Source organism: Pteropus vampyrus, unplaced genomic scaffold (genome assembly GCF_000151845.1).
Source record: "Pteropus vampyrus isolate Shadow unplaced genomic scaffold, Pvam_2.0 Scaffold152, whole genome shotgun sequence".
Lineage (NCBI taxonomy): Eukaryota > Metazoa > Chordata > Mammalia > Chiroptera > Pteropodidae > Pteropus > Pteropus vampyrus.
The window spans coordinates 42,892-61,916 of NW_011888933.1; the positions used below are offsets into that span (position 1 = coordinate 42,892).

General features: G+C 31.4%; 1 protein-coding gene and 1 pseudogene across 9 annotated transcripts in view; one reads left to right on the forward strand and one right to left on the reverse strand.

Moving 5' to 3' along the window:
- Nucleotides 1–19,025, forward strand: part of KANSL1L (KAT8 regulatory NSL complex subunit 1 like) — a 101,434-nt gene that overhangs the window by 32,837 nt on the left and 49,572 nt on the right. For all 9 annotated transcript variants that reach the window (XM_011369617.2, XM_011369622.2, XM_011369623.2 and 6 more), the window contains 3 exons: nucleotides 4,507–4,648; nucleotides 11,355–11,552; nucleotides 15,384–15,505. In XM_011369617.2, the coding sequence (XP_011367919.1) occupies nucleotides 4,507–4,648; nucleotides 11,355–11,552; nucleotides 15,384–15,505 (462 nt within the window). The remainder of the gene's footprint in view (nucleotides 1–4,506; nucleotides 4,649–11,354; nucleotides 11,553–15,383; nucleotides 15,506–19,025) is intronic.
- On the reverse strand, nucleotides 40–1,840 carry LOC111745336 (annotated as a pseudogene).

A 19,025-nucleotide genomic window follows, 5' to 3' on the forward strand; every position in this document is an offset into this window, starting at 1 on the left:
GCCCAGGGACCAAGTCTGGCCCATTGACTTTTTTTTTTTTTTTAAGCGTAAACACATTCGTTTACTAACTTACAGGATAATGCTAATTAAACCAACACTCAGAAATATTGCATGAAAAATGTTTCTGATAAAGATAATTGAATACAGTAAAGAAAAAAAAGCAATGAGAGATTTGCTCATTGATGTGAGCTTGTTTATCTTTGCAGCTAATGCCTGTCCAAAAGGATGGTGGAATTTTTATTCAACTTTTTCATAGACCCGGGTATAGGTGACATTGTTCATGATTCGTTCCACCACTTATTTCCCATCTTCCAATTTTCTTGTTATTGTACTTTCCTTCTCATCCCATTCCTGGTATTGAACCAATGCGTCGTAAAGTTGCAGGCAATATGAGTTTTTCTGCCATCAGCTGTAGTTTCTTTAAACTTCTTTTCCAGGTTACATGAAAATTTGTTTTCAGTGTGCTCTCCATTTTTATGGTGATTTTTTTTTCTTCTGTCAAGTGATGATACAATCTGGTTTGGCCATGGCACTCATTTTTCACACAGCCTTTCCTTCTACTTCCCTCATGTACTCATCAAAGCTTTGCTTTCTTCTAAGTGATATTTTTCTACCAGCTGCTGAATGGAGGCCATGGTGGGTGTGGAGGTGAGTACAGCGAACAGAATAGAGTGTGGCAAGGGCAACGTGGCCCCCTTAATTGTTTCTGTAAAAAAGTTTTATTCAAATGCAGTCACACCCATTCATTTATGTATCATCTATGGCTGCTCTCATGCAATAAGGGCACATCTGAGTAATTGTTAAAGAGACCATGTGGCCCACAAAGCCTAAAATATTAACTGTCTGCCTCTTTAAAGGAAAAGTTTGCCAATCCTTTGTCTAAAGGAATCAAATTCCAGGGAAGGTAAACTCTTCCTAGGTGAGCAGATAGCAGTAGAGAAGGTTGACCTAATTCAATGTATTTTTCCAGGATAGCCCTTATGTTTTGGGGGATTGTCATTTTCCACAACTGGATCGTCATTTTTGATTTTTTAATCATGGTGAATTCATAGTTATCAGTGAGCTAAAACTTATGTTAAAGGCAAAATTAATTTATATCAGTTCCTCTTTAAGTCTTGGTAACTTATGTAATATTAGAAAACTGTCTTATTCTGAAGAACTACACTTAAAGATCAAAACAGGGATGTAGGTTCATGATGACAAGAAGTACCAAGAGAAATTGTACTCAAAACAATTTGGTTTAAACAGCTTGTATTTATTTCCTTCAGCAAGTTAATTGGTGACTACAAACAAGCAAGAATGGGGATTGAAGGCATGTGCTGCTGTTCTGCAGACTGACTAGTCTCACTGCCTAGGTGGTCTCTAGTCACTGATGTCTTTGCCTTGATCTTCACTGGACGGAGGAGTCCCTCTCCTTATGGCCAGCATGTGGTGGTCTGTGATCCGTTAAACACATCAGAGAGATGCAGGGAGTCAGTGTTCTTAGTGGTCTGGCAGGACAGTCTTATATGCTAATTGGGAAGTCTAGACACTCTGGGTATGCCTCATTCTTATTTGTTGTTGCATCGGCTATGTTCTCATTGGTTATACTCTAAATTATGTAAGCCATTGCATCATTGGTTATATAAGTTGTTTGCATAAGACGTGTTTTGACTTTAGGGTACAATAGGTATTAATCTCCTTTAAGTGAGATAGCCACATTGCTGATCTATAACATGTTTGCAGTGTTAATTATTTTTGAGAAAAATGTGTTTTCAAGCAAGAGAGCATTTTTGGTGGAAAAGCTTGTTTACTACTTTTAATTATAGCAAATGGATTTTATTCATGCCTATTAAAATGTAGGATAATGTATCCTTTATTGAAAATTTATAATGTATCCTTTATTGAAAATTTATTATTTTCAACTTCAGAAAGCCCCAGCATTATTTAGTTTACTTAAGTTTAATTCTTGTACTGATATTTTTCTATGTTAGTATAATTTAATGTAGTGTATGAGCATAAAAATGATTTTTGTAAATTTAATTTGAACATCAATATTTTTACAGTAGTACAATAACATGAACTCCATGAAATTTTTTTTCTTTATTTTATTTGACCATTAGTTAAATATCAGTTTGATAGCCAAGCAAAATTGCATGTCATAGGGAAATTTTCCAACTGGAACAAAATTTAATGAAAGTGTTTAAGATCATCTTTGATTTCCCCATGCTTACTACCATATCATACTTCTACAAGCCCTGTCAACTTTAAAGTGAACCTCGAACCCATCCTATCTTCATCTATCTCTTCTTTCATCTCCTTCTTCTTTCCCAGTGTAAGCCATTTTCATCTTTTATGGAGTGTTTTAGTCAGAATAGGCTATGTTTAGAGTAACAAGTTAACCTCCTAATCTCAGTAGTTTACCTCAGCAAAGGTTTGCGATGGCTTACATAAATTCCAGTGTGGTTTGGTCTGTGCTCCTCCTCCATCTTAAAGCTATGCTATCTGCACTAGTGGCTTTGAAGGTTGTCAGGTGGACTAGAAATGACAAGGTCACTTTTGCTTATAGCCCATTGGTCAGAACTAGTCACATGGCTCCAACCTAAGTGCATAGAAGGCTGGGAAATATAGGACAGCATGTGAAATATTTGGAGATCACAACTATCTGTGCCACACCCAGGTTATTATAGTTGCATCCTAATTGGTTTCCTGATTTCCTCTCATATCACACTTCAGTGCTTTCTCTACCTAGTAGCCAGAGTACTCAGAAAGATATTTTTGTTACTATCCTGCTGATAACTCCCTTTTTGCATAAAATCTAGCACTTTGCCATCACCAGTGCAACTACTGCATGATCTGGCCCTTGCCTTCCTCACTAATTTCACGATTGGCAGTTAGTGTTACAAGTATTATTTATTAATAGTGTGTATTTCGAATAGGCATTCTCTTTTATTTTGTCCATAGTTATAAAATCGTGATTTAAAAGAGTCAAATTTAAAACTTACAATAATGACTGTAAACTGAATAAATAATAATACCAAGAGAAGTCCTAATTTATATGAAGGTCTCCTCAATCACATTGTTGCAATTAGAATCTTTGAAAAAATAGCCTTTTGGGAACACTGATATAATGTAAAATCCTGTTATAATGGATAAATTCTATAAAGGTTAGTTACAATAATTATATTGTTTCTGACAATAAATGATCTTTTAGAATAAATGTTTTCTCTGGCTAACATATGGAAGATATTCTATTATGATTAAATGTGTTTTTAAAAAATTAATAAACTTTATTTTTTAGAGTAGTTTTAGGTTTATAGCAAAATTGAACAGAAAATACAGAGTTCACATATACCCCCCGTACCTACGCAAATATAACCTCCCCCACTATCACCATACTGCACCAGACTAGTGCATTTGTTTAAAATCTGTGAACCTACACTGATACATCATTATCACCCGAAGTCCATAGTTTACATTAGGGTTCTACTTTTGGTCTTATACATCCTAGGGGTTTTGACAATAAATGCAGTTTTTAGACAAATTTATCATAAAGTTTATGTTTTGTCACTAACTAGTTATTGCCCTTCAGTTGTATCTTCAATCTCTGTCATGTTTTTCTTTGACAGTCTGAAGCTCCTAATTAATTATTGCAAACACATGCACGTGCGTGCGCGCACACACGCACGCACACGCACACATACACACACACACGAACGTTCCCTGAAATAATTGTTTTTTAGGTGGAGTGGTTGGAATATTTTCATAAAGTAATTAATTTGTAATCTTACATACTAGATTAGAGTAGTGCCCTTGCCAAAAGATAGAGCTGGGTAGGGTTCAACCCTTATTTTTAAATATGCTTGAAAAAGCCTTTATATAAATTATTGATCATCTCTGGCCTGTGAGTGCTGGGAATCAGGTTTTTAACAAGCCATTTATTTTAATAAACATGTCAAGATCTATGTATTTGGCATGCTTATTTGAAATGTAGCAGAGCAGTCATATTTCTGATAATTTCGACAGTTTCTTTAAATTGATTTCAAGTAATAGTGATTTCTGTTTTAGCAAATGGAACTTACATATAGTAAAATTGAGTAGTTACAGTTTGCTACATGGATTTAGATCTGGCACAGTTCAAATGACTTGTCTGATACTTGATGTCTGCTTGCATATAAAAGCCTCATGTAATAGTTTTTACAAGGTGTTAGTATTGTCATTCTTGTTTTCTTTTCTTTGCTGGCCCACTCCTATTTCAGCCCTTCAGCATCAATAAGGTATTAAGTAGCAAAAGAGATTATCCTACTGCTGGATAAGTAATACCAAAAAAACAGGTGTTTGTGGGAAAGATAAAATTAAATCTGTTTATTTGATAAGAAGTTGATATGCCATTCTCGTATCATGTAATTAGATGTTTTGGAAAGGGAATTGGGATTGGATGACAGGAGTCAAGGAAGTTATTAAGCAGTCTCTGTGAAAACCTGATTGCCTTTGTGCTTTGACTAACAGTGTATGTCTTGTTCACAGTAACTGTAGTACTGAATGGAAGTGGCTTTTAGACAGAGCAAGAGTTGGCAGCCGATGGACGTGGCTTCAAGCCCAGATTTCAGAGCTAGAATACAAAATCCAGCAACTAACGGATGTTCATAGGCAGATTCGTGCCTCCAAGGTATTTTCTTATTTCTTAAAAAAATACTGTTTTAGTTTCTCCTTATTTCTCCACACAAAATAATTGTTACACTTTGCAAAAATGTAATGTTAAGATTCTTTTATATATTGATTGCTATAAATTGAAGCTATCTTTTTAATGCATTTGTAGTTATGATCATTTTATTACTTAAGCAATTCAGAACTGTTGGATTCTAGTTAATAGAAATGATACACAGTTTTTTGGTGTTAAACTACTTTGTTGGCATTTACTTTAACATATATAAGAAATTCTGAGTGTGTATCTTATTGGAATCTCCTTAGAGAGTTTTTGTTTATTTTGCTTTTTAAAAAATTATAAACAGTAAAAGTTCCAGAAAGCAATATGAACACCTGTGTACACACCCCCAAATTTATCAAATGTTAAATTTGCTAGTATAGGTTTAAGTTTCTAGAATAATAAAGCATTACTTGTACAAAGTACTTATGTAGCCTTTCCCAATCCTGGTCTCTTTCCCTATGTCACTGTAGCCACTATTCTGAGTCTAACATTTTTTGATATTTATTATTTTTTGTGTATGCTTTTATACTATTGGCACATAAATGTCACTGTATCTACATATATTTATTTTCCATGCTTTTAAAGTTTATATAAATGATACATATTACAAACTCTTTTGCAACTTGCTTGTTTTTGCTCAGCATAATATTTATGCATTTTTATACTTCCCAGTATGTTATTTAACTGTATGAGGGAATGGACTTGTATGAGTACAATGGAAGGCTTATCTCTTCTGTTTTTTTGATAGACATTTTTCAATTTTTTACGCCAGTAAAAACAGTGCTATAATGACTACCATTTATATGTTTTCTTGTGAGCCTATGGAGAGCTTCTCTTGGCAATAAATCTAAAAGCAGAAGTGCTAGATCTTAGGCATGACTATCTTCAACTTTCTCATACTCATTGATGTGATTGGATAATCAGTATCCCACTGGTCACGTGCATAAGAGCTCTTGTTTCTCCACATTCTTGCCAACATTTTATACTTTTTGACCTAATTTTTCCCATGTAATGGGTGTGAAATATTATTTTATTGCTGTTTTAATTTGTTACAGAATGTTGTGAGATTGGGCCTCAGTGTAATTAATTATTTTATTTTATTTTTTTGTCTAAATGCTAACTTATCTTTTTTATTTTTGGGGGGTGGCGGTGGCAGTGGTGGTTATGTGTTTGTGAGTTTGGATACTATTCTTGGTCAGTTGTAAATATTACACATCTCTCAGGTTGTACCTTGATTTTTCATGTTTTTAAAGTACCTATTTTTGAACAGAGAGTTTAACTTCAGTATAATTGTATGAATCAATGTTTTCTTCTATGGGTTGTGTCTCTCTGTGTCTTATTTAGGAAATCCTATCCCTAATATTAATTTTATATTTGTTCTGAGAGTAGTGACCTAACTTTCTCTTTTTCATGTGGATAGTCAGACGAAAACCTTTTTATAAATTATAGTAGTTCATCTTCACCTTCTAGTTTTAACCATTTTGTCACATTTTGAGTTTTCCATATATGTATGAATCTGTTACTGGATTTACTAATCTATCTTGATTATACAGCTCTATGATAAGTTTGCTTTTAATACAAAAGTCCCCCTATATTGTTTTCAGATTTTTTTCAGAAATTTGTGTCTTTTGATCCTAGAATAAATTTTTGGTTTTATTGATCTTCCTTTATCTCTGCGTTTTCTAATTCATTAGTTTTTTCTCTTTTATTTTTTTGTTTTATTTTTATTGGCTTTACTATGTTGTTGCTGTTTTATTTTCTTGACTTCATAACTCTTATTTTGGGTTCATACTAGTATCGCTTTGAATACATAATATATATTTAATTCTTTCATTGTTGTTCTGTTCTTAATATTTTTTATTTCAAATGTGATTAACCTTTTCCCCCCAAGATTTATTTAATAGTTCATCTTTATATTTCTGAACTCATGAAACCTTTGGTTTTTCTGGTTCTTTTTTTTTTTTTTTTGGTAATTTATTATTTAAGTATTTAAGTATAGCGTAGTCTGAACTAATTAGCCTGTATGGATTTCATTTTTTGTGACATATTACTAATCAAATCATGTAAATGCTCAATGTATAACAGAAAAGAATGAATATTCTTTATTTGTTGATTATAGAATTCTCTTTTTGTTAAACTGGTTGACTTTGTTGTATATATCTTCTATATCTTTAAAAATCTATCTTTCAGTTTCTGATATAGATTTGTTTAAAATGTCCCCTCATCATTGTGAATTTTTCAGTTTCTCCTGGTAATTCTGTTTTTGCTTCTTACATTTTGAAGTAATACTGTTTGGTAGATAGAAATTTTTTATCCTAACTGTTTCTTTTACAAGCTACATACGTAGCTATATGTAGCTTATAAAGTATATAGTTTAAAAACATCCACTCAAATTAGTTTTCATTTTTTATGTGCCCTTATTTCTCTTCTCTAGATTTGTGTCTTGTTTTTCACCTCTCTTTTGTTGGGTTGGTATAATTTGCTTCCTTCCTTTCTTTTCCTGTGCTGGTTTGGAAACTATGCATTATAGTTTTATTCTTTGTAATTACTCCTAATTTTTAATATACCTCCTTAACTACAAATAATTCTTACAATGACTAAGAGTATTCAGTATTTTTATACTTATTTTTTTTAACTTAAAACATGGACCTTAATACTATTTAACTACTCATTAAATATATCTACTCCAATCTGCTTATTTTTTTAGTCAGTAATTACATTTCTAACAGGTTTTACTGAAAAATGTACTTACTATTTTACGTGTTCTAACAATAAAATTAGTTACAGGTTAAGCTGCTGTTACAAAGTTTCCCAAATATAGTGAATTTATAAAGATGCATAATGCTTCAAAAGTGAGTGGGGGTGTTCAGGCTGGTGGGGCAACTTGGTTGTACAGGGTCATTCAGAGACTCAGATTCCTTTTATCTTGATGCTTGCTGGCCTCTAAGGTGTGTTGAATTTGGTGTTGATGTTTGTAGGAAGGTGGATAGGAAGATAGAAATAAAACCTTAGGCTTACTGGTTCTGTCTGTTGGATTTGAGGGAAATATTTTCAAGGACAGTTTCCCAATGGAAGTTTCCTATAAAATTATTGTAGTTACTGTTTTTCATTTTTACTGTCTTCACTTGGGCTTTCAGTTATAGTGATTTCCAGTCCTTTCAAGATCACCAAATAATTTCTCCTCTTTGATCACTTCTTTAAAGGATATCATATCATAAGCATTTTTATGGCAAAAAGAGTTCTAAGAACAAGTCAGGTTTAAAACAATTTGGAAATTTCCAAGAAAGTGAGTTCCCAGTTAAACTGATGACTAAGTTTTATGTTTGAATCTAGACAGTCTGGTTCATATTGCTTTGACTCGGTAAAAGTTATTTTAATATTCTGTGTGTTCTAAACAGTGTTACATAATTATTGTTAAGAATTTATAAAAGTTTGATTATATGTTTGTGTCTATTAGAATAAATTATTTTAAGGAAAGAAATATAAACTGCCTAGTAATAATTTATATGGCCTTATATTTTTCTTGGTTCAGGCTAGATGTGTATCTGGCCCTTTGTTCCCTTAAAAATCACATTATATTTATTTTATGGAAAATGACATTACAATTATGCTATCAAGATACAATATTTATTTTGGTAGTTTCTCCTTACATTTCTTAGGAATTAAGATGTTTAATTGTTTATTTATGCGTAATTTAGTTGTGCTATTATCCTGAATAGGGAAAAAGCACTTTCTTTGATCTTATAGCTTCTAGAGTTATTATAAGAAAAAACACCAAGAAGAGTAGTTATCTTGAGTGAGACGGAACTTTTATTTAATAGATCTTGAAAGGAAAAAGTGACAAACCCTTTCTTTCGGTTAGAGATAAGAGGGAGAGGAAGAGATTGAGCATGCTCTTTTGTAAATATCCTATTTCAGTAAGTGACAGTTTGTGACTGAGTAGACCTACTACTAGTAGACCTACAAGTTTTAGTTCTTTAAGCTGTCATTTGCTCCTTCTTTGACACACTCCAGGTAGCCTAAATTTTGCTTAAATTTTTGGGGAGGAGAAAAAAGCAGATATTAACACCTCTTCCTTGGTTTTGGAGCAGCTTTGTTAACACATTACAACTCTCATATTTCTCCTTTTCTCTGCTTTAGCTTTTCACTAAGACAACAGCTTCTTCTCACTCTCTGGAAAAATTTTTAAATACTTATTCTTGGTCGAGAGGCTGGCTAGCTTAAATGGTCTCTTTTGGGTTTTTCTTGTTATCCTATAATAGGGTCTTCCCTATTTTTAAATTGTACATTTTGAAAAAATAAATAAATAAATTTTCATTTCAATTTTTGCTTAAAATTAGCCTTGGTGACTTTATATAAATTATAAAATGTTGCTGAGGCAGTTGTTTATTTTTTCACACTATGTCTCCTCTGTGAGGACCCATGGAGTTGGGGTGGGGATCGCTAGTGTTAATACCAGAAACAATTGTTTTCTCTGGGGCAGTTGATTTGCTTTCATCTTTGCTAGAGTTTTCACTTGTCTCAGTCATCACAGTTCATCTTTTTAAAGAATTTTCCTGTCCTTGTTATTTACCTTGTTTTATCTATTGCTAGACTATTTCTGATATTTTTTTTTAATTCACCTTTATTGACAAACAAATTTGTATGGTATTCAAAATGTACATTATGATGATCCATGGGAGGGAAAAATCATGGTACATTCTTCTCACTGTGAGAGTTTTGTCTAGGGCAACAGTTTAAGGGGAAATAAATAGATTATGAAGTTGACTATGAATGTTTCCCCTGTTAAATTTTAAGGACACTGTTCTTCATTAAAGTAATTATAGTAGGCTCCTACTTAAAAATGGTAATATTCTTAAGGTTTAGAAATTGGGCTTTTGAAATTCAGAAGCAATTTTTCCATAGAAACAATGTTATAAGTAGGGATTATGAAATCAGTCTAGTTCACAGCAGCCTGGCCCATAATATAAACTGTAATCAAACCAAAGATAATTACATTTAAATCGATATGGTGAAAACGTGAATTTCTTTTACATGAGGTACTTGTGAAAAACCTAGTGAGAGACTTGTACAGACTTTGAGTGGATATTTCAGATACTTTCAAGAGTTTTCAAGATTGATGATGCTATATTTATCAAGTATAATTTAATTTTTAAAATATCAAATAAACAGAAACTTAAATGTATTTCTTCAGATTTCTTGACGGCCATATTTGTATGTACTAGGAAAGTAGTCATTGAGATATGATCAAAAATTGGATCCCTTTCTCTTTGTAAAGTTACTAGCATTTTTGTAAGTATAGGTAAAAAAATAATAAATAATAATTTATTTGTTACTCTTACCAATCATCAGTGGTAATATATTACTACAAAATAATAAAATGTACGTGTAATACCACAGCTGAATATGTTCATTTAAAAGTTATATATTCTCTAAATTATAGTATAGACTAAAACTACTCATATATAGCATGTTATAATCTATAGGCAGTTTCCATCCTGTAAATAGTACTTATACATGATATAAGCTGACCCACAGCAGTCATTTAATTTGTTCCATCTTGAAATACTGTAAACTTACATTAATGTTTTAGGCTGTTTTTTTTTATTACAAGAATATATTTTAGCTACATTGGACATTTAATACCATTTAAACCAGTCTGTAGGGGCTTATTGGCACTTTTAAAAAATCTGCACCTACATAGCTAATATATATTAATATTATTCTTTGCTGGGGGACATGTAGTAGAAGGGGTAGGAAGGGAGGAAGTTTTACGGTGACAACTGACTATGCAATCATGAAGATCGTATCTGTGTACTCCTTTTTCTCCTTTCTCTCCTGTCTCCGTTGTCTCTGAGAGACCTAAGAGTGGAAACAGTTGAAGTGAAGAAGCTGGGGAATGTGGGAGAAAGTTTAGCAAGCTCATTGAGGAAAAAATGTGTGTGTGGCAGGTTGTTCAGAGGCAGCTAGATCTGTACTTATTCCTCCAGTTACTCACATTTCAGAAAATACTCCATCAAAGTTGAAAACGTGTCTTTATTATTAACTCATCTACCCTATAGGCAACAAGAGCTTTGATTGGCCTAGAGAGTATTTTCTCTCATTGGTGTGTGCCTGCCCATGGTTGCTGGCTGGCAGCAACAGGTTTGGGGCTCCTTACTGGGGCTCTGAAAGGAGTTAGCATCATGTTAAATTGTTGTTTGGATGTTTGTAAGATTTGTATTTTAATTTATGAAATTGGGACTGTTCAAATAAGAAACTCAAATGGAAATGCTAGTGACCAAAATATCAGAAGATTATATCAAAAAATATTCTAAATTTCAGTCTGAAAAGTTCAAGTACTGCGTATAAGCCTTTAACTTTATTCTAAATATATCGTGCTTTTAATGTTAATAACTAAAACCAATAAGAAGAAAAATAACCACATGTATATAATTTATGACAATATTTTACAAGCCTAATCCATCAAACCATACATGTTATTATAGCTGCACATGTTTTAAATCAGCCAGTTTTTTACAAAGTTAAACTGTACTTTCAAGTGTGTATTTTCTGATTTCCAAGGGATAATAAGAAGCATGGTTTCAAGTGCACTGTAACATTAAGGTTGATTTAGCAGTAAATTTGTTTTGTTTTCATTTCAATTCTTTAATTGCTGTTTGCCTAGGGGATAGTGATCCTTGAAGAATGTCAACTTCCAAAAGACATTTTGAAAAAACAAATAAAATTTGCAGACCAAGCAACTTCATTAAACACTACAAGGAATCTTCAGATTCCCCAAGAGAGTCAAGATCCTTTACCAGAACAAGATTTTGAAATGTCACCAAGTAGCCCTACACTACTTCTTCGTAACATAGAAAAACAGGTAATGAGAAGTACGAGTAAAGTGTGAATCACATGAAATAACTTTTAATTGATTTTATAAATTATTCGAATAAATGTATGCTTCTGCTTGGAGTATGGGTTATTAAAGTTGGCAATTTGACATTAAATACAAGTAAAATATGTAGCATATGACTGGTCTCCTATTATATTGATATATAAGATTATTTAAATATAATATGTAAAGTGTTAGTACATAGCCATAGGATGATAACTCATTTATTGTACTGTTTGAAAAATCTTTCTTCTAACAAAATTGCTCATTATCGGACTTTTTTTCATGGGAAAGAACACTGGTATAACTTAATAGATCTGAATGGTTGATTAATTTAGTTGTAGAGATTTTTAGTGAAAGATAATATTGGAACATGGGTTTTATCATTGAAAAATGATCATGTAAATAGAAAGTTGAAGAAGTTCCTAATAAATTACTTTGATTCCAAAGCCTTTCCTGGTATTTAAATCCTATTATAGATGATTCCAGAAGTTTAATTATTCTGTCTTATATCCTTTGAAATCAAACCATTTATTTTTATTTAGTCTTAGGTGACTTTTTAACAAACTTGGCTTTCTAGGGTTTCGTTACCTTGCAACCAGACTGAATTTGCTAGAGTGTACCTGGTGGGGAGCTCAGCTGCATGATTACATTGTTCCACTGGGTAATATGGATTCACGCGTGCTCACACCTCATTTTTCTGAGTCTTTCTGACATACACTGTGAAATAATTTAGTACCAGTTTACTATTATCTTCTATCCTGGTGAGTCAGAATATGGTGTAACATCTCCCACCCCATATTTGTTAAATTTACAATTGCCTAGTTTTCCTTAATTGGAATGCATAATCAAATTACTTTTATGAATATTTTATAATTTAGTAAGTTATTTTTGTAATTATCATGTTAAATTGGAATGCCCTTTACCATATAAGTGGTGTTTTAAATTAGTATTGGTTGTATTCCCACTTCTTTCTTTTCCCTCTCTTCATCCCATAGGATCGATCTTCTTTCAATTTGACCCTACTTATTTCACACTCCAGAACAATGTATTTGTTTGGTCAGTCAGATCTTCTACTGTTTTATCTGTAGGTCACTATTTGTTCCTTGGAAAGAGATTTATTTATTTTTCTTTCTCCTTGCTAGCACCAATTTGTTTGATTGGACCAGATTTAATATGAGAACTGGCTAATTTGCAGGACCATCTGCAACATGAAATTGGATAGCCTTTCGTTGAAAACAATTTCTAAGAGTTTTAAGTTGGTAACAGCAGATCATTAACCAAGTACAGGACCCTTCTGAGTGCAGCCCTGTGCAGCTGCACAGATAGCTCTCCCATGAAGTTGGCCCTGTGTATCATGTTTATTTTAGGTCCCACTGTTGACAGGAGTGCCAGACAGAGGCTTTGGTAGAGAAAGGATGCAGTAGTTGTGAGAATAGCAGTAATGGCTTTAGACATAGGGAGAGCAGAGGAAGAAAGGAGCTGCAGCAATCATTTATAGAGGTCATTAATAAATTGCCTATGAACTGGTTATTTGCTCTTTAGACATATGCTAATAATGTTTTTATAGACCAATTTCTTAAAAATTGTTTCCAAATACTTACTAAGGAAGATGGTCTAGAGGCGAGTTAAGTGGCAAGGGTGGCAAGCCTGATATTACACATATTTTTCTTAAGATAATCTACTGGTATATAACTGTTCACTGACCATATTGGAACCAGATTTAATATGAGAACTGGCTAATATAGATCAGGTAATCCTCCAACTTGATTAAATTAGTTTTGTTAGGGGAATGTTTTGCTTACCAAACAATATTTATGTATCTCAAAAGCACTAAAAAGTTGGCAATTAAAATATGTAGTCTGACATCAGTTTTCAAAAATAACTTATTGATTCACAGTATTAATGCATACTTGTATTTTTAGATAATATATTTTGTTCATAAATTGAAAGTTGACTATAACTTTAAATAATTTAAAAAAATTTTTCATGCTGGGGTATTTACATTAGAAACCTTGTTATCAACAGCTAGTGTTTTGGCTTTTAAAGCTGACTAGTTTTTGTTTTCAGAGTTCACATTATGCCTCTCTTAATTTTACTTTTACTCTAATTTTTGCTCTGAATTTCCTATTCTAAATATGGACTCAGGTATATGAGTAGGGTGGTCATTAGGGTAAAACTACGGGTTGGTTGTAATGCTATACCTCTGGACCAATTAATCAGACATACCTGACCAGCAACTTATAGTGGCTTAGAATATTTTAGATGATGTTTTTAAAGGTGAAATAATAAGAGTATATCAGTGCTTCAGATTGGAAAATATGAGATACTCTATAAATTTATTTGCATGAATAAACTAATAAATGCTTGATAAGTGGATAAAGATTCAATTTGTATCACTTTCAATTTGAAAGTGAGCTTTAATCTAAAAATGAGTAATAATTTTTGACATGAAGTCATTAGGTACATATTAGTTTTCAAGAAAATAGTGAAAACATTTCAGGTTCTTTATTGTAAAAGATTTTTTGAAGAATTCAAATTTTAGGTTTAGTTCTATCATATTTTGTCTCATTATTTTTAATAGCATATTATTAGTTTCATACAAATGAAGAGTTTCAAAATAATAACTTCATATACCCCTCTGTTTTATAATAGAATATATTGCAGTTAATAAAAATAGTGAAATAAATCTACACATTTAAAAAAATGTGTCACACTATATTAGGTGAGGAAAGCAGGTTTTAAAAATTGATATGGCATGATTTAATTTAAATGGCGTGTGTGGTTGGGTGTGTGTCTGCGTGTGTGTGCACACATGTTTGTGTGTGTGTGTGTATACACACACATACTCTCATGTTTGCATATACTCAAAAAACTTAGTCTAGAGGGAGGGATATATACCAAGATATTAGCAGTGGTTTTCTCTGTGAAATATTATTACAGGTGATCCTCTTTTCCTTTTTAAACCTCTCTATACTTTCCCTTTTTTATATAATGAACACAAATTACATTTGTAATGAAAATAGTTGTCATTCTTTTGTAGAAATGTACTATTTCCATTGTTGTAACCTATGTTTATTATAATTGTTGTAGGTGGTTGTTTTGAGAATAACTTGATTATTATACCTTACAGAAATGTTACATATATTTAAGTTTGAGAAAAGAGCCAATGAAAATGTTGAATACCAAAAAATAAAAATAAAAAAACTGACATTTTTGAGTTAGGAAAAATTTGAGAAACTGTGTGGCATAGGCTTCAAGCCTGAATTTGAATCTTCGCTCCATTGTTACCAACTTTACAATCCTTAATCAGGCTGCTTAATCTTTCTTTGCTTCGATTTCCTCATCTGTAAATTGATCTTGCATATAGTAATGTCAGTGGTTCTAATATTATCTACTTTACAGGTTTGTTGTAAAAATGAGAAATATTGTAGTGCCTAGTATAGTGCCTGGCACATAGTACGCACTTAATAAATTATAGCTATGATTTTGTTACTATTAATTTGGCTGCCTCAAAGGAAATATATATAATAGTAGATACTATTAGCTGAGTTCGAATGTTTTAGAGGTTAGGATGATTAGATAAAGGAACTGAAACAAAAAAGGATATGGAAAAGGAGTACTTTAAAATGTAGATTTACTCATAATAAATGGAAAAATCAGCTGTAAAAATCATTTTTATGGATTAAAATATTTACTAAAAATATAAACATGTACTTATTTCATGAGAAGGTAAACATTTAATAGACACTAAAGACCTGAGATTTAACTCACATTTCTTGCTTAGCAGTAGTAAAAAGTTGACTGTTTTTCTTGCAGAGTGCACAGCTGACTGAGATCATCAACAGTTTGATTGCCCCTCTCAACTTGTCCCCAACTTCATCACCCCTCTCCTCCAAATCCTGTAGCCATAAATCTCTGGCTAATGGAATTTCCAGGAGGTAGGTATCAATGGAATAGTTTTGCTTGTAAATTTGACTTGCTCTTTTTACTTTTATTTTGTTTTTATCTTTTAAGTATTTCCGTTGTTTTTTTTCTTCTTTACCTCTATTAGAGTACAGTCAATAGACCATGGATACATTTTTAGATAACATCAAACATACATAATTAAGGTGACTATAAACCTAAGAGTGAAGGAGATAGCTTTCCAGGAAGTTTTATAATGTTTCTAAAAAAGACAACAGTGACATCATTTGCTACAGAATTACTGCTTTATTTAATACAGCTTCCATTTTGTACATTTTATGTTCTTAAATTTCATACTGCCTTTGCAATGTATTTAAAAAAAAAAAGACCTTAGTTATAGTTTGGGCACAGAAGATTGATAAATACCATTCATAAAATCCTGTTAAGTTTTACTTAGCCATTTTGTATGTCAGCTTTTACAAGATAAATTTTTTTCCGAATGCAGTTAATATAATAATCCCTATAAACTATTAGCAATTTATTGCTGTATCAGCAAAAATATGTATTTACTATGAATCCTTATCCTTTTTTTTGAGAAAAGCATTTATTCTCTTTTACTTGGCTTACTTTTCTCTTTGAATTTTTCTTTTTATAGATGCAATTAGAATTAAAGATGTTAATAGAATATAATTTTGTGTATGCATCTAATTTTTTTCCAATGAAGTTGTAATGTGGGCTTCTTTGCTTTAACTACCATAGAGGATTAAGTGTAATTTAGTATTGGGAAATAATTATATCAATGATTATATGATTTATTAATTTTAAAAAATTAAAATGTAGCTTGAAAAGAAAATATATAGCTTGGTGAAAATTTTTTAATATAGCTTAAAAAGAAAATTTATGCCATAGTGAAAATTACACAAAGTAGCCATCACATTCTTAATGAGATTAGTAGATATAAATCTAGTCTTACAATAAAAATGCTATTATTTGATTTTTAGTTCTAATTTGTTATTTTGAAAGTCTAAGTTTTAATGATTTTACAGTTCTATTTTTGTTGGGTTATTTATCCATCATTCTGTTCTGGAAACCGTTCTTTTATTGGTTTTGTTTTATTTTTTGTTGACTTTATATTCATTCCTTATATCACTGATGATTCATTTTGAAAGTAAAGATGCTCATGTGTTATATAGGATAACTATGATACCTTTATTTATGAGAACATATCCGAATCAAGAAAGTCATTATTATAAGTTGAACCATTAAACACCATCAAATTGGTGTATGAGCGTTGCGATTTGAAGCTAAGCCCATTTTAGGTAATGTTTTGTTAACTTAATCAGATATTACACTATTACACATATACTTGGGTATATGTGTATTTGTGTGTATGTATATATTTTCATTTTAATGTACTTGTCTGTATTTTTTGTCATTCATTCACAAAACATTGCATAACTATTTGTATGCCATATAGTCAAAGTCCTAGGGATACAAAGATGAAGAAGACAAAGTCTCCACTTTTAAATAGCTCACAGTCTAGTGAGTGAAACATGTAATTATTTAAAATATCATATAATAATAATGGAATTATATGCAGTTTTTTGAATATTTGGTTTTAATAGCTGTCATAGTTGAAAAAGATATCATATAAAAATACATAGATTCAAATGAAAGAATTGTAACATTGGCTATGTTTACTAATCATACTTTTTCAATCCTGTCCAATAATTTAAAGGTTCTTGTTGAAATCCAGTAGTAATTGCTATCTTTCCTGATGTCAAGTAGCTGTTCCGATAAACTACTTGGAAAGTATATTTTTGAAAGTTTGTAACGAGTGTAACACCTATTAAAATTCTTTGCTTGATAGATTTAAAAACAAATAGAAATTAGTTCTCCAGCTTTTTGAAGTTGCCGATATGTATTTTAATTAATTTTATTATTTTTACTAATTTATTAATTTAGGCAACAATAAACATTTTTTTCAAAATACTTTTTATGTAACAAATTTCTTTTAAAAACCATTTATTTTCACATTTATTATCAAAATATTATATTTCCCTCGAAGGAAAGATTGTTTTATTTTCTAACATTTGTTAGAAAATATAATATAGCTACTTTTCTTTAAAAAGATGAGCAAATTTAGAACATATAAAACATTGTTTAAAATGTATAATTTATCTCTAAGTAATAACTCTTTTTTTAAAAAAATTTTTTATTAGTTTCACGTATACAATACATTGGCTAGACATTTATATGGTTTATAAAATGATCCTTCTCTCCTCTGGTTTTCCGCCTAGCCAATATATTAATGCTAACTGCATTCCCTATCTTTTTAAATGCCTTGTTACCAGGTAACCAGCAAACTGCAATGTGAAACAAAAGATTCAGAAATTAAGTCCCATTAAAATTTTTCTAAAAATTCTATTTATGACAATATATACTATAAAACATACAAATGTATTTAACTTAGAACATAGAAACCAGAATATATTGCAGATAAGAAAGTAACAACTCTGAAGGGAAAGTAGAAAATTTTGAGAGTATATATTTGGTGGTTTTGTCAGATGCCAAAGAGAGATACTGAAAAATATGTCTTGGTTTTGTCAGTTATAAATTGAGACCTTAGCAAGAGCAGCGTAGTGGCATGATGGAGAGAGAAATAAGTGGATTAATAAGGATGAAGAAGATAGAGATGAAGTTGAGAGGAGTCCAGCCAACTTTCAAGGCTGCTGTCTATAAGGCTATAGTAAAATGGATGTAGAAGATCAAGTAAAGTATTTTTGTTTTTAAGATGGAAGGAATGTAAGCATCTCTATTAAAATAAAAAGAAGGGAAAGAGCTAGAGATGAGAATGTAAAAATACATATCACAAAGTTATAAAGGGACCTTATGGCAGGAGGAAGAATACTTGTTCTTTGAGAATGGCATGAAAGAGATTAAGATGGGTGTAGATGCAGTTGCTTATAAAGTGACTGTCCTCAAGTTAAGAGTGGCAAAGGGAGCTGGAGGACTTAGGTAAAGGTTTCGGTGGACATTGACAAGTAAAACACTGCATCTTCCCTTTGTTCCTCCCTCCTCCTTTCATGGTAGCACAAACAGCCCACCCTGGAGAAGGAATTTGTGTGTTTTCTAAAGTTGTTTATTTTTTTTTAACTTCTTAACTATATTGTGAAAAGTGCTTCATTGATATTGGTAAAACTAGTTCAGAATTTAATTTAAAAGTACTGTATTCTCTAATTGAACTCTTTAATAAAATAAGTGCATAGTAGTGAAATCTTATAAATTTAACAGATTATTTTACATTGCTCACATTTGAAGATATTACCATAGCTTTTGAAAATTAACTGGAGATATAATTCTATATTATAGTAATATATGAAAAAGCTTTATTTAAAGATATCTGTATTGAAGCAATATGAAATTTATGTATTTATGAGCCTTGACCCTGGGAGTAAAAAGCCAAATGAGGCCTAGTTTTATTTCTTGTATCTTGCTGTTTTTTCCAATATATTGTAATTTTTTTCTTCACATATAATTATAAATAAAGAAAAT